This window comes from Syzygium oleosum, unplaced genomic scaffold (genome assembly GCF_021117445.2).
Source record: "Syzygium oleosum isolate NSW1041296 unplaced genomic scaffold, Sole_v2.1 Sole_v2.02, whole genome shotgun sequence".
Classification (NCBI taxonomy): Eukaryota; Viridiplantae; Streptophyta; class Magnoliopsida; order Myrtales; family Myrtaceae; genus Syzygium; species Syzygium oleosum.
The window spans coordinates 5,980,215-5,993,429 of record NW_026607486.1 but is presented as its reverse complement, the minus strand read 5'-3'; the positions used below and the strand labels follow the sequence as shown (position 1 = coordinate 5,993,429).

Below are 13,215 nucleotides of genomic sequence, written 5' to 3'. Positions count from 1 at the left end.
GTTTGAAATCCAAGTTCCGAGCTTCTTCAAGCAATGCCCATTCTTTGACCAATAATTGAGTAATGGCCGATTTTCGACTAAGAGCGTCGGCAACCTTGTTTGCTTTGCCGAGATGGTACAATATTTCGCAGTCGTAATCCTTAAGAAGTTCCATCCAGCGTCTTTGCCTCATATTCAGCTCTTCTGGAAGAATAGATATTTCAAACTCTGATGATTCGTATAGATGACAAATTGTTCCCCACATAAGTAGTGTCGCCAAATTTTCAAAGCAAATACAATCGCAGCAAGCTCCAAATCATGAGTTGGATAATTCAATTAGTATGGCCTCAATTGTCTCGAGGCATAAGTCGCCACCTTGCCATACTACATCAATACACAGCCTAGCCCTTTATGATAGGCGTCGCTGTATATCTCAAATCCTCCTAGTCCTTTAGGTATAGTCAGAACAGGAGCAGTTGTCAGCCTTTATTTCAATTCTTGAAAACTCCGCTCACACTTGTCAGTCTATTCGAATTTCGTTTCTTTCTTTAGCAATCGCGTTAAAGGAATAGCGATGCTAGATAATCGTTTCACGAACCTTCTGTAGTAACCTGCCAAGCCCAAGAAACTTCGAACTTCTGTGACGGTCGTCGGTCTTGGCCAGTTAATTACCGCTTCTATTTTGGATAGATCCACGGATATGCCTTCTCTTGAAATCACATGGCCTAGAGATACCACGCGAGATAGCCAGAACTCGCACTTATTGAATTTTACATAAAGTGCGTGTTCCCTAAGCGTCTGAAGCACAAATCTCAGATGTTGGTCATGTTCAGCTGCATCTTCGAGTATACCAGGATGTCGTCAATGAAGACTATGACAAAACGATCCAACTATGGCTTGAATACTCGGTTCATCAAATCCATAAAAGTAGCTGGCGCATTTGTCAAGCCAAATGGCATAACGGTGAATTCATAATGGCCGTATCGGGCTTTGAACGCCGTCTTCGGAATATCTTCTTTCTTGATCCTTAGTTGATGATATCCTGACCTCAAGTCGATTTTGGAAAACACGGATGCTCCTTGAAGTTGATCAAATAAATCATCGATTCTCAGGAATGGGTACTTATTTTTTATAGTGACCCTATTTAATTGCCGATAGTCGATATAAAGTCGCAGCGATCTATCTTTCTTCTTCACGAGCAATATTGGTGCACCTCAGGGAGATGCACTTGGACGGATAAATCCATTATCAAGTAACTCTTGCAGTTGTACTTTGAGTTCTTTCAACTCGGTCAAAGCCATCCTATAGGGAGCTTTGGAAATAGGCTCCGTTCCAGGGGCTACTTTAATAGCAAATTCTACTTCTCGTTCCAGAGGTAGGCCTGGTAATTCTTTTGGAAAAACATCCGGAAATTCTTGTACTACCAGTATATCTTCCAGTTTTGGTTCTTCTTCCTTTGACTTATTTTCTATTGTTGCCAGAAATCCTTGACAACTTTTTTCTAAGAGTCAAAATGCTTTCAATGTAGAAATCAGAGGAGTAGAAGATCCTCCTCCATTACCCACAAATATATAGCAGGGATGATCAGATGGATTAAACTGGATTACCTTGCTATAGCAGTCTATATTGGCCCGCTGTCTACTAAGCCAGTCCATGCCTATAATCACGTCAAAATCATACATGGCTAGTACCGCTAGATTTATACTATCTTCCATCCCACCTAGCATAATCTTACACCCTTGGCATCCTAGGGTAGTATGTATTTCATCTTTCATAGGAGTAGAAATACTAAGTGCATTTTCTAATGGTTTCATCTCAAGTTTGGCCAGGCGCACAAATTGCCTAGATACAAATGAATGTGTAGCTCCAGTATCGAATAACGCATATGCAGCACGGTTGTTGAGGAAAATTGTACCTGTAATTACTGCTTCGGAGTTTTCAGCATCTTCTTGAGTAAGTGTATATATTCGTCCTTGAGCTGGAGGACGATCGCCATGATTATCATGAGGCTAAACTCTAGTTGATGCCGTTGCCTGTCTTTGTTGTGAAGGCATTCCCTATCGCCGTTGTAGACAGTCTCTGACCATCTGACCCTGTTGGCTACACCCGAAGCATGCTCCAGTGCGAAGTGGGCACGGAGCATCACCATGTCGCCTCCCGCAACTAGAACAGGTATCAGTAGTTACTCTTGGAAAATTTTGTTTCTAATTCGAAATGAAGGGGCGCTTTCCGTTTGCCAAAGGTCTTTTGCCCGAGTGCTGATTTGCTCGAGGAGCAAAATAATGGGGCTTTGCCAGAGTCACCCTCTCCAGCAAATCCTTATCGATCAGCTGGGCTCGTTCATATAACTCATTATAATCCTTCATGTTTAAAGGTACCAGCTGACTCCGAATATCGGGTTTTAAACCATTCAGGAATCGCTTTGCCCTATCCACCTGGTCTTCAATAATTTAGGGGCGTACCTTGATAGTTGAGCGAATTTTGCCTCGTATTGGTCCATCGTCATATTGTCCTGCCATAGTTGCAGAAATTCCTTCACCTTTCTATCCCGAGCACATTCGGAAAAGTACTTTCCGTTGAATGCCTCGACGAAGGTAGTCCAAGTTACAGTGATAATTTCTGGAAACACGATTTCCTTCGTCACCTTCCACCAATGATTGGCGTTACCCTGTAACTGGTATATTGCCAAGGTCACCTTCTCTTCTTCGGAACATTTTAGCATATCAAAGATCTTTTGCAGCTTGTCTATCCAGGATTCTGCTTCTTCATGATCTCCTGTCCCAACAAATTTTGGGGGTCGCAGTTTCGGGAATTGCTCAACTAACCCATGCATCATACGGTCACCATTCCCATTTCCGTTTGCCATTGCATTCTCGGCATTAGGCAGCCGTTGCTGAACTTGTGTTCCCATCAAATCTCCAACGGTCGCAAGAGCCTGCAGAATTCCATCTATTCGGGGATCTTACTTTGACTTTCCTTTCGAGGTCGTGACCGGGTCCTGAGCATTCATACTACCGCTGGTATTCTACTAAGGCTTTCTACAACGCAAGAATAGGTCAGTCATCAAAAGATTATCAACCAAATGCCTATTTACCAACCAATCAGGTATACAGGCACACAATCACATGCGCGGGGTGATTCCTAACTAACTACCCGAACTTCAGCACACCTTATCACTCCAGGTCTTTATTTCCGCTTGGCTTTCAGAACCGTTTTCCACAATTCGGTGGACAGTTTGGTTATTCTCGTTCTTTAGCCATCCTAGAAGCCTGCCAGGAGCCACTTAATGTTTAGGCCCTTCACCCCGGCCACTTCTATTCAGAAGCCGCTCAATGATCATGTGGTATATACTCTAACGCCATTTCTACCCAGAGGCCACACAATGATCAGGCTTTTTGCCCCGGTGCCACCTCGGTCAGAAGCCGCTCATTGTTCAGGTATTATTGCCCTGGCGCCACTTCATTTTAGAAGCCGCTCAATGTTCAGGCATACATGACCCCGGCGCCACCTTCATCAGAGGCCGCTCACTGATCGTATGGCCCCGATGCCACACCCCACCCTCGTCAAATCGTCCAATTTCAACTTGCCTCTAACTGCACCTATTGGAGGGAAAACCTGCTCTGATACCAAAAACGATACCACTCTCACGTCCCGACACGGAATCAAGATCGATGCTCGATGACCGAACATGATTCGAGCGGAACTGTAACTCGCGGAAATAAGTTAGTGCGTCCCGTTCATTTTAATCAATGCGCAAGCGGAAGCAAGTAGAAACAAACAAGACAACATAAGTAATATGAGCAAACATTGCACATTGTATTTTCATGATATGTGCTTATTGTCACAAGCCTTACTCTCGTGCCAAGCAACCACACACATATATTTTACATGCCCATTTCAAGGGCGATTCCGAAAAACAAGCCAACTATCAAACAAACAAAACTTTGGCTTAGGGTCCCTAACTCCACTATGGCTTCTCGCTTCTCGCTCCTCGGTCATCCCGTTCCCCGTCCGTTCGGCCGTCTCACGCCCCGCCCGTGGCCTGTTCCAGAGCGGGTCCGCCTGTTCTGCCAAACGGCCCGTTGAACCCACGTAGGGGTCCAACCCAATCTCCATTCACGAGGCGATACCATGCCACGTACGGGTGGGGAACCAAGTCCTCATGGCCTTCATCTACCATACATCGTGATCCGACGATAGGCGCGACCTTCTCGAACATCTATTACCGTGAGCGATTTGGCTCTTATCTCTACGGGGTTACCAAATCGAGTCGGGGGAGACGCCATCTTACGGACCTAAAAATAAAAAATAACGGGGAGTGAGTCAGGGAGACTCAATAAGTGAAAACACTAATATCAAGTGAGGATGAAACAATTGCCGTTCACATAAGTTGACTGTTACCGTACTGGTATCGATGGCAAATCAATAGCAAGATTCATGCTACGAAACAACAAAAGAACATCAAGCATAAGCGTCAAGCGAGAACATCACTGGCCAAAGAAAGAACAAGCTATAAATGACCAAGTAACCAAAACGGCCCAAGCAAACCATGTTACAACGAATCGCAACTTCCTTTCCCGATATTAGGAAATTCACTTACTCAACGTAACACTAGAACACGTAAGAAGAAAGAAAGCAAGTGGCATGTGGCTTGAGCACGAAAAAGGCGAGGTCTCGGGCGGGTTTCTAACGTGGCTTCCTAGTGGCCGAACGAAGCAAGAGAAACAATAAGAAGGAACAATAAGAAGGAGAGGATGGTCGGTTATGGGCGTGTGTGTATGTGTGTGGGCATGAGGGGCTCCTTCACGTGAGCTTCTTGCTCCATTTATAGAAAAACCAAGCTTGAAGAAGAAGCAAGGCAATAATAGTAGGGCTTCCAAGTCAAAGAAGCCTTAGTGGCATTAATGAACTATGGCCAAAAGGACACGATGAAGTGCCATTAAGAGACTTTAATGTGGCATTATCCCTTCTTGGTCTCTCTCTCTCTCTCTCTCTCTCTCTCTCTCTCTCTCTCTCTCTCTCTCTCTCTCTCTCTTCCTTGGCCGACTCCCCTCTTGTTTTATGTGTACTATTGGTGACCATGAGTCACCTTGCTGCTTTAAATGAGTTGGACAACTCAACTGGTACCAAATAATGGAGGAGGACACCTAAGCTAAGTCAATAATGGGGGCCTTTAATGGCTTTTAATGGGCATTTGACTTGGTCAACTCTCACCCTCTGAACCGTGAGACTTGTCTAGACTTCCTGAGTATACTGGTTTCACTCGCAAATGACTCGGGCCAATCAGTTTACACAAAATCGATTAATCAATACTCAATTCGCAATCCCACATCATACTTATTATGCTAATTTTTCAAGGATTTTCCACGCTTGGTATACTCGTTCGATCCGAGGTTTAGTGTAGAAAGACCTCCACATATGGCCAAGTATGACCAATCAAAGGTTTAAGTCTATTGGTGTCCAATTTGGGCCAACCGGATTGCCTAGGCGTGTAGCCTATCTGATCGGACCTGACTGGACGCATGCACGGGCGCATGGCCGAGCACATGGCATGGCGTGTGGCCAAGCGTACGGGTGCGGTGTCAAGTTGCACGAGCGACACGCCGAGCATGACGCCAAGCCACATGGGTAAGGGGCCAGTTCATGGGTCCAACACATGCATTGGGTCATGCATGGGCACAAGGCATGGCTCAAGGCCAAGTTCATTAGGCATAGAACTAGATCGGAGCCGGATCTGATGGGTACATTGCTTGGCACAAGGGTCGGGCACATTGCCTGGCACAAGGGTCAGGCACAATGACTGGCACATGAACGGGCACGTAGCCAGTCCGTGGCCTAGCTGACGGGCATATTGGCCGGTCATGTCCGGGCACGAGACCTAGCCGGCACGGCTGGCACCTAGCCGAGCCCGCGACCTAGCCATTAGGCTCATGGCCTGGCACATGGCTCGTCCAAGGCCTATCCAACTCGACGCAACGATCCGTGGCCGACTTGCGACCGGGCTACGCTTGAGTATCAATGATTCATGATCGATGCTCGGTTGTCATGTAGCCTCGTGAAATTTAGTGTCCCAGAATTCTCTAATGGTCATCCGTGACCGATGCATGTCCATGTGGTATCACCCGCGACCGACACATACCGACAACGGACTGATCCATAGTTATCCCGGACCGTCCCACTAACGGCCCTTATGGTCGAAGGGTCAATCCACAATCATATCTCTCTAATCATCTGGCGTGAGCAGGGAGTCATTTCACTGTCGATCCCTAGACCAATTCATGGACAATCTTTCGATCGAACCATGACCAACCATCAGTACACTCATTCCGACCATAGTGTCTATTCCATTACCGACCCTCGACTCGGACTACTTGCCCATTCTTTTACCACATACCTTCGGCTTCCCAGGCCCAAATTCAGGGATGTCATAATCTCTTTCCACTGCTTTCGTACCAAAACACCACTAAACCAAATCCAACTCGTTCAATATGGGTATTTTGACCACTAAAAACAACTAATATAAATAAAAACAACAAACGAAAAGGCTAATCTTGTTGCTGCGCGATCAAAGCTCCTAGCGTCCACAGAGAGAGAGACAAAAGAGAGAAACGAAGAAGAGAATGGAGAAAGTGGGAGAAGCAATGGGCGAAAGATTAAAATTTGAGGGCAAAATCGGAGTCGCTGAATGACAGAGAGGTGCTCTTCCGTTCCTATTTACTAAATATGAACGGGTAATAATTTTGGTGAATGCGTTTGACTTTCAACTCTTTGGCCATAATAAAAAAATTCGCCTCTTTGCATATAATGGCTTACTTAAAATGGATATCAAAAGAGAAGAAGAAGAGTGAGATAGGTATTCTACCAAATAAAGAAAAAAGAAGTCGGAGACCGGAAGTACAAAAAAAAAGAGAAAAGGAAAAAGAATGACTTTCTTATCTAGGAGCATGATTATAAGCTAAGCTCCATCGATTGAAAAGAAAGGAAAAAGAAGACAGGCTCCATCAAGAAAACAACTTTGAAGTTCGGACATTTTGTACTACTAATTCAACAAATACTCGAAAAAGAACGAAAATTAAGAGAAAAACTAACCGTTCACACGTTCCCCTCTTGCATTCTTGTTATAAAACAGGCATTATCACAATTTAAACATGAAAAATTAACCTTTCACACATTCCCCTCCTGCACTCACCATCATTGTCCCTTCCAAAAAGGTAACCAATCCGTTCTTCTAGCGAAACTCTTCTCCCTCTTCTCCGTCGACTACTTGGACCCCAAGAGGCTCCACCAGATGTTTCATAACATTCAACAATCCCCTCATATATGCAATTTTCAATTCCAACATATGTTTTTCAACAACCTACTTTTCAATATGAATTCTCATGCAATAGAGTCCCCCTCTTGCCTTTGAAACATCATACATATGTATCAAAAAGTATAAAATGAATATATATGTATTATCTTCACGTGAGAAGAAATATGAAGCAAATATCTTATGTTTTTTAGCCAGTTTCAAGATTCTTTAAGCTTTATGTAACTTTAGAGTAGACAATTCGAGTGGACAATTGTCCAAGGCATTCTAAGGTAAAAAAGAAATTAGCTTGCAATCAACATTCCATTTATGAAGATCACAGAAGCGGAAACCCGTGATATTATGAGATTTTGATGTCTCGTTACTACCTCCACTATATTCGTCAAATTGGACACTTTCTCTCTCTCACTCTTTTTTGGGCAGAAAGGGCGTGTTCCACTCTTCACGGTGATCTCTTTCCACTGCTTTCATACTAGAACACCGCTAAACCAGATCCAACTCATTCAATATGGGTATCTTGACAACTAAAAATAACCAATAGAACTGAAAGCAACAAACAAAAAGACTAACCTTACTGTTGCGTAATAAAAGTTCCCAGCATCCACGGAGAGAGATACAAAAGAAAGAAACAGAGTAAAGAATGGAGAAAGAGGGAGAAGAAATAGACGAAAGACTAAAATTTGAAGGCAAAGTCAAAGTCAATGAATGATCGAGATATGCTCCAGGTTCCATGGAGAGAGAGTCCGGTCCCCGGTTCCCCATTTTTAAGAACTGGCGCCGATTGTCGGTTCCTAGAGGAACCGAACTAGAACCTAGAACCAAAACCGGAACCTGGAACTAGAATCCCTAAAACAAAAATTAGTAATTTATTCTTCTTATTTTTTTGGTCTTTTCTTTATATTCAGTTTCCTTCCACTCGTGACATTTCCTTTTCTTTCCATTCCGCGACGCAGCACTCACTCTCAGTTCTCATCTCTATTCTTTGTCGTTCTCGATCCTCATCACGACGCAGCATCTCCGGCCGACTCACCGTCGCTGAGTCAACGACCGACTCATCGTCGCCGGCCACGGCTCAACGAGCGACCATCAATCGTCACTCAGATTTGCTACGAACCCTAGAGCTCCTCTGTGTGATCAAGGTCCGTAGGGTTCCCTTTGGCTCCTCTGTGTGTGTTCTCTCGATTTCTTCCTGTTTTTGGTCGATGAAACGACAGAGTTGCCACTTGCTATGGGTCGCTTTGTATATAATGGCTTACTTAAAATGGATATCAGAAGAGAAGAAGAAGAGTGAGATAGACATTATACTAAACAAAGAAAGAAGAAGTCGGAGACCAGAAGTACAGAAAAAAAAAGAAAAAAAAAGAGAAAAGGAAAATGAATGACATTCAACAAATCCCTCGACTACTTGGACCCCTAGAAGCTCCACCAGGTGCTTCATGACATTCAACAAATCCCCTCATATGTGCAATTTCCAATTCCAACATATGTTTTTCAACAATCTACTTTTCAATGTGAATTATCATGCAGTAGAGTTCCCCTCTTGTGTCTGAAACATCATACATAGGTGTCCAAAAATAATAATAATACATATGTATTCTCTTCACGTGAGAAGAAATATAAAGCGAATACTTTATGTTTTTCAGCCAGTTTCAAGACACTTTCGGCTTGTTGTAACTTTAGAGTAGCCAATTCGAGTGGATGATTGTCCAGGGCATTCTGATGTAAAAAAGAAGTTAGCATGCAGTCAACATTTCATTCATGAAGATCACAAAAGTAGAAACTCGTGAAATTTTGAGACTTTGATGTCTTGTTACTCACCTCCATTATGTTCGTCAAATCGGACACTTTCTCTCCATCTCACTCTTTTAGGTAGAAATTGTGTGTTCCACTCTTTAGCTCTTCATGGTGATCTCTTTCCTCTACTTGGGTATCAGAAAACCGCTGAACCAGATCCAACTCATTCAGTATGGTTATTTTGACAATTAAAAACAACTAATAAAACTGAAATCAAAAAACAAATAGACTAACCATGCTGCTGTGCGATCAGAGCACCCAACGTCCACGGAGAGAGAGACAAAAGAGAGAAACAGAGAAGAGAATGAAGAAAGAGAGAAAAGAAATAGGTGAAAGATTAAAATTTAAAGGCAAAGTCGAAGTCGCTAAATGACAAAGGGGTACTGTGCCGGTCCCATTTACTATGAATGGGTAATGATTGTGGTGAAAGTGCTTGACTTTCTACACTTCCGCCCTAATAAAAAAATTTGTTTCTTGGCACATAATGACTTACTTAAAATGGACATCAGAAGAGAAGAATAAGAGTGAGATAGGCATTATACCAAACAAAGAAAGAAGAAGTCAAAGACCATAAGAACGAAAAAAAAAAAAAAGAGAAACGAAAGAAGAATGACTTTCTCGTCTAGGAACATGATTATAAGATAAGCTCGATCGATTGAAAAGAAAAAAAATAAGAAGATAGACTCCATCAAGAAAACAACTTTGAAGTTCGGACATTTTGTACTGCTAATTTAACAAACACTCAAAAAAGAAGGAAAATTAAGAGAAAAACTAACTTTTCACATATTCCCCTGCTGTATTCATGTTATAAAACATGCATTATCACAATTTAAACATGAAAAATTAACCTTTCACACATTCTCCTCTTGTGCTCACCATCATTGTCCCTTCCAAAAAGGGAACCAATCCCTTCTTTCAGCAAAACTTTATTCCTTCTTCTCCATTGACTACTTGGATCCCTAAAGGCTCCACCAAGTGCTTCATGACATTCATCAATTTCCTTATATGTTCAATTTTCAATTCTAACATATGTTTTTCAACAAGTTACTTTTCCATGTGAATTATCATGGAGTAGAGTTCTCCTCTTACCTCTGAAACATCATACATAGGTGTCAACAAAGAATAATATGAAAAGATATGTTTTCTCTTCACGTGAGAAGAAATATAAAATGAATACCTTATGCTTTTCAGCCAGTTTCAAGACTCTTTCGGCTTTTTGTAATTTAGAGTAGCCAATTCGAGTGGATAATTGTCCAAGGCATTCTGATGTAAAAAAAAAATTAGCATGCGGTCAACATTCCATTCATGAAGATCATAGAAGTAGAAACTCGTAAAATTCTAAGACTTTTATGTCTCGTTACTCATCTCCATTATGTTCATCAAATCGGGCGTTTCCTCTCACTCTTTCTTTTTTGGGTAGAAAGGGCATGTTCCACTCTTTAGCTCTTCATGGTGATCTCTTTCCACTGCTTTGGTACCAAAAAACTGCTAAACCATATCCAACTCGTTCAAAATGGGTATTTTGACAACTAAAAACAATTAATATAACTGAAAACAACAAACGAAAAGACTAACCTTGCTACTGCGTAATCAAAGCTCCCAGCGTCCACGGAGAGAGAGACAAAAGAGAGAAACGGTGAAGAGAATGGAGAAAGAAGGAGAAGAAATAGGCAAATGACTAAAATTTATAGGCAAAGTCGAAGTCGCTGAATGACGGATGGGTGCTCTGCCGGTCTCATTTATTAAATATGAACCGGTAATGATTTTTGGCGACGGTGTTTGACTTTCTACTCTTCCACACTAACAATAAAATTTGTCTCTTTGCATATAATGGTTTACTTAAAATGGATATTAGAATAGAGAAGAAGAGTGAGATAGGTATTATACTAAACAAAGAAAGAAGAAGTTAGAGATCGGAAGTACGGAAAAAAAGAAAAGGAAAAAGAATGGCTTTCTCATCTAAGAGCATGATTATAAGGTAAGCTCCATCAAGAAAGAAAAAAAGAAGACAGACTCCATTAAGAAAACAACTTTGGAGTTCGGACATTTTGTACTCCTAATTCAACAAATACTCGAAAAAGAAGGAAAATTAAGAGAAAAATTAACCTTTGACACTTTCCCCTCCTTCGCTTACCATCATTGTCCCTTCCAAAAAGAAAACCAATCCTTTCTTCTAACAAAACTCTTCTCTCTCTTTTCCCTCAACTACTTGGACCTCCAGAGGCTCTACTAGGTGCTTTATGACATTCAACAATCCTCTCACATGTGCAATTTCCAATTTCAACATATGTTTTTCAACAAGCTGCTTGTCCATGTGAATTATTATGCAGTAGGATCCTCCCTCTTGCCTCTTCTTTATCCTTTTCATTTATCTAAAAAACCAAGAAAAACCTTTAAGTAAAATTCAGGTGTCAACATATTAAAGTCATTGGATGATAAATAGTAATAGGATGATGTGCATGCTAGGAATTTAGTTTGATTTTGATTTTATTTGTGAAGTTGGGAAAAGCTGTTGGCTGCTAAAGAATTCTACTTTTTAGATTAATGTTAAATTTTCAGGGTCAACTTTTTTAATCACTTCTTTGTTTGTGAATTTCAAAAGCATATTTATACACTTAACTTTTAACTTCATTGTTAAAAAATCAATTCCATCTCCATAAATCATTCAAAAAAAAATGTAATTGTTACCGTACTATGTCAGTTGATGAAATTACTTATTTTCTTGGGTTCTAATAAGGGCGAAAACAAAACCAGGCCCATATCCAGGCAACAAACCCGCAAGATACCTCCCCCAAAATAAGCTAAGGCAAGCCCAAACTCTAGTGATATAAGAAGGGAGCGAATTGAGGGATGAATTCCGAGTATTCGGCTTCTAAGACTTCCACTGATTTCATTGGCTTTTTTTCTCTGTGAAGTGAAGGCATTATCTATGATGGATACCATGCGATGTAACTGACTAATCAAAGTGAGAAAACGAGGATGTATCGGGTAAGAAATAGTGATTTGTCAATCACACTGCATCGTCACTGCCACATGATGTATCTATTTCACAAAACCTTTTTCCAAATGAAGGGTCAGAATCTTACTAAGGGTGCATTTGTTTCAGGGACAATGTTTTTTGGGAATCCGTTTTCCGGACTTTCACATGTTTGGTTCGTCGAAAATGATTAGTCAGTCGAAAACACTTTCCGGTCAAAAAAAACATTCATGTATAAAATTAAGAAAGTGAATTCCTTAATTTAAGAAGGTGAAAACACTTTCCGGAATTGCTTCACTTGACTTTTTTAATATTTTACTCTTTTCTTTCTTTTCTTTTCTTTCTTTTTTATTTTAAAAAGCAAAAATATAAAAAATTCGAAATTATTTTTTTGCTTGAGATAAAATCATGGGATTGAAATCATTTTTCAAATGAGATCCAAACACCAAAAAACATTTTCGATTATATATCACCAAACAAAGGAAAACTAACTATTTTTCTGGAAAATGATTTTCCGGAAAACATTTTCCAAAAACGTTACATTTTCCATGAAACAAACGTACCCTAAAAAGGAATCTATTCTTTTTTCTCTTTTTGTGCAAGCGATTATTTTTTTAAACAAATGTTTTTCTTATGGTTACTTTTTCTCGAAACGAATGCACTTGAAATACCCATCTATTCGTCCATTAGAAACATCTCCAGTTATAAGCTTTAAGCTTTGTGAAAGAAAACGGTATCATCTTACTACGCTTTCAAGTACCCAAAAGGCATGGGTCAACATTCAGCAAGTACGAGCTGCAAGAGAAGGGTTTCCCCTAATATGGAAAAATGAAATATCCCCAAAAGAAAACCCATCAACTCCACAATGCCAGTGTTAATTACACAGCATCAACCAATACAGTTCCGTTATGATGGTTGCGTTCTTCTTAGTCTAGTGATATTCAATACCAGATGAAATTGGCTACTTCTCTCATTCTAAATAGGGGATTATTGCTCCCCTCATCTCATGATTCAACATCAATCCAGTATATATCATTCCTACCGCGACAAGGTATCGTTACCTTCGCATGAACAAAATCAAAACAAAATCACGCATGTCATTGGTGCTACACATCCAGACGGTGTGAAAAAGGAAAAACGTTTTGACACGGGCTAA

General features: G+C 41.0%; 1 protein-coding gene across 1 annotated transcript; it reads right to left on the bottom strand.

The window, feature by feature from the left end:
- Positions 1 to 2,389: 2,389 nt before the first annotated feature.
- Positions 2,390 to 2,890, bottom strand: LOC130135362 (uncharacterized). The gene has a single exon (XM_056304326.1). The coding sequence runs from the start codon at positions 2,888 to 2,890 to the stop codon at positions 2,390 to 2,392; it is 501 nt and encodes a 166-aa protein (XP_056160301.1).
- Positions 2,891 to 13,215: the final 10,325 nt, after the last annotated feature.

Coding starts and splice junctions, on each gene's coding strand:
- LOC130135362 (XM_056304326.1), bottom strand. CDS start 2,890: ATGGGAACACAAGTTCAGCAACGGCTGCCTAATGCCGAGAATGCAATG.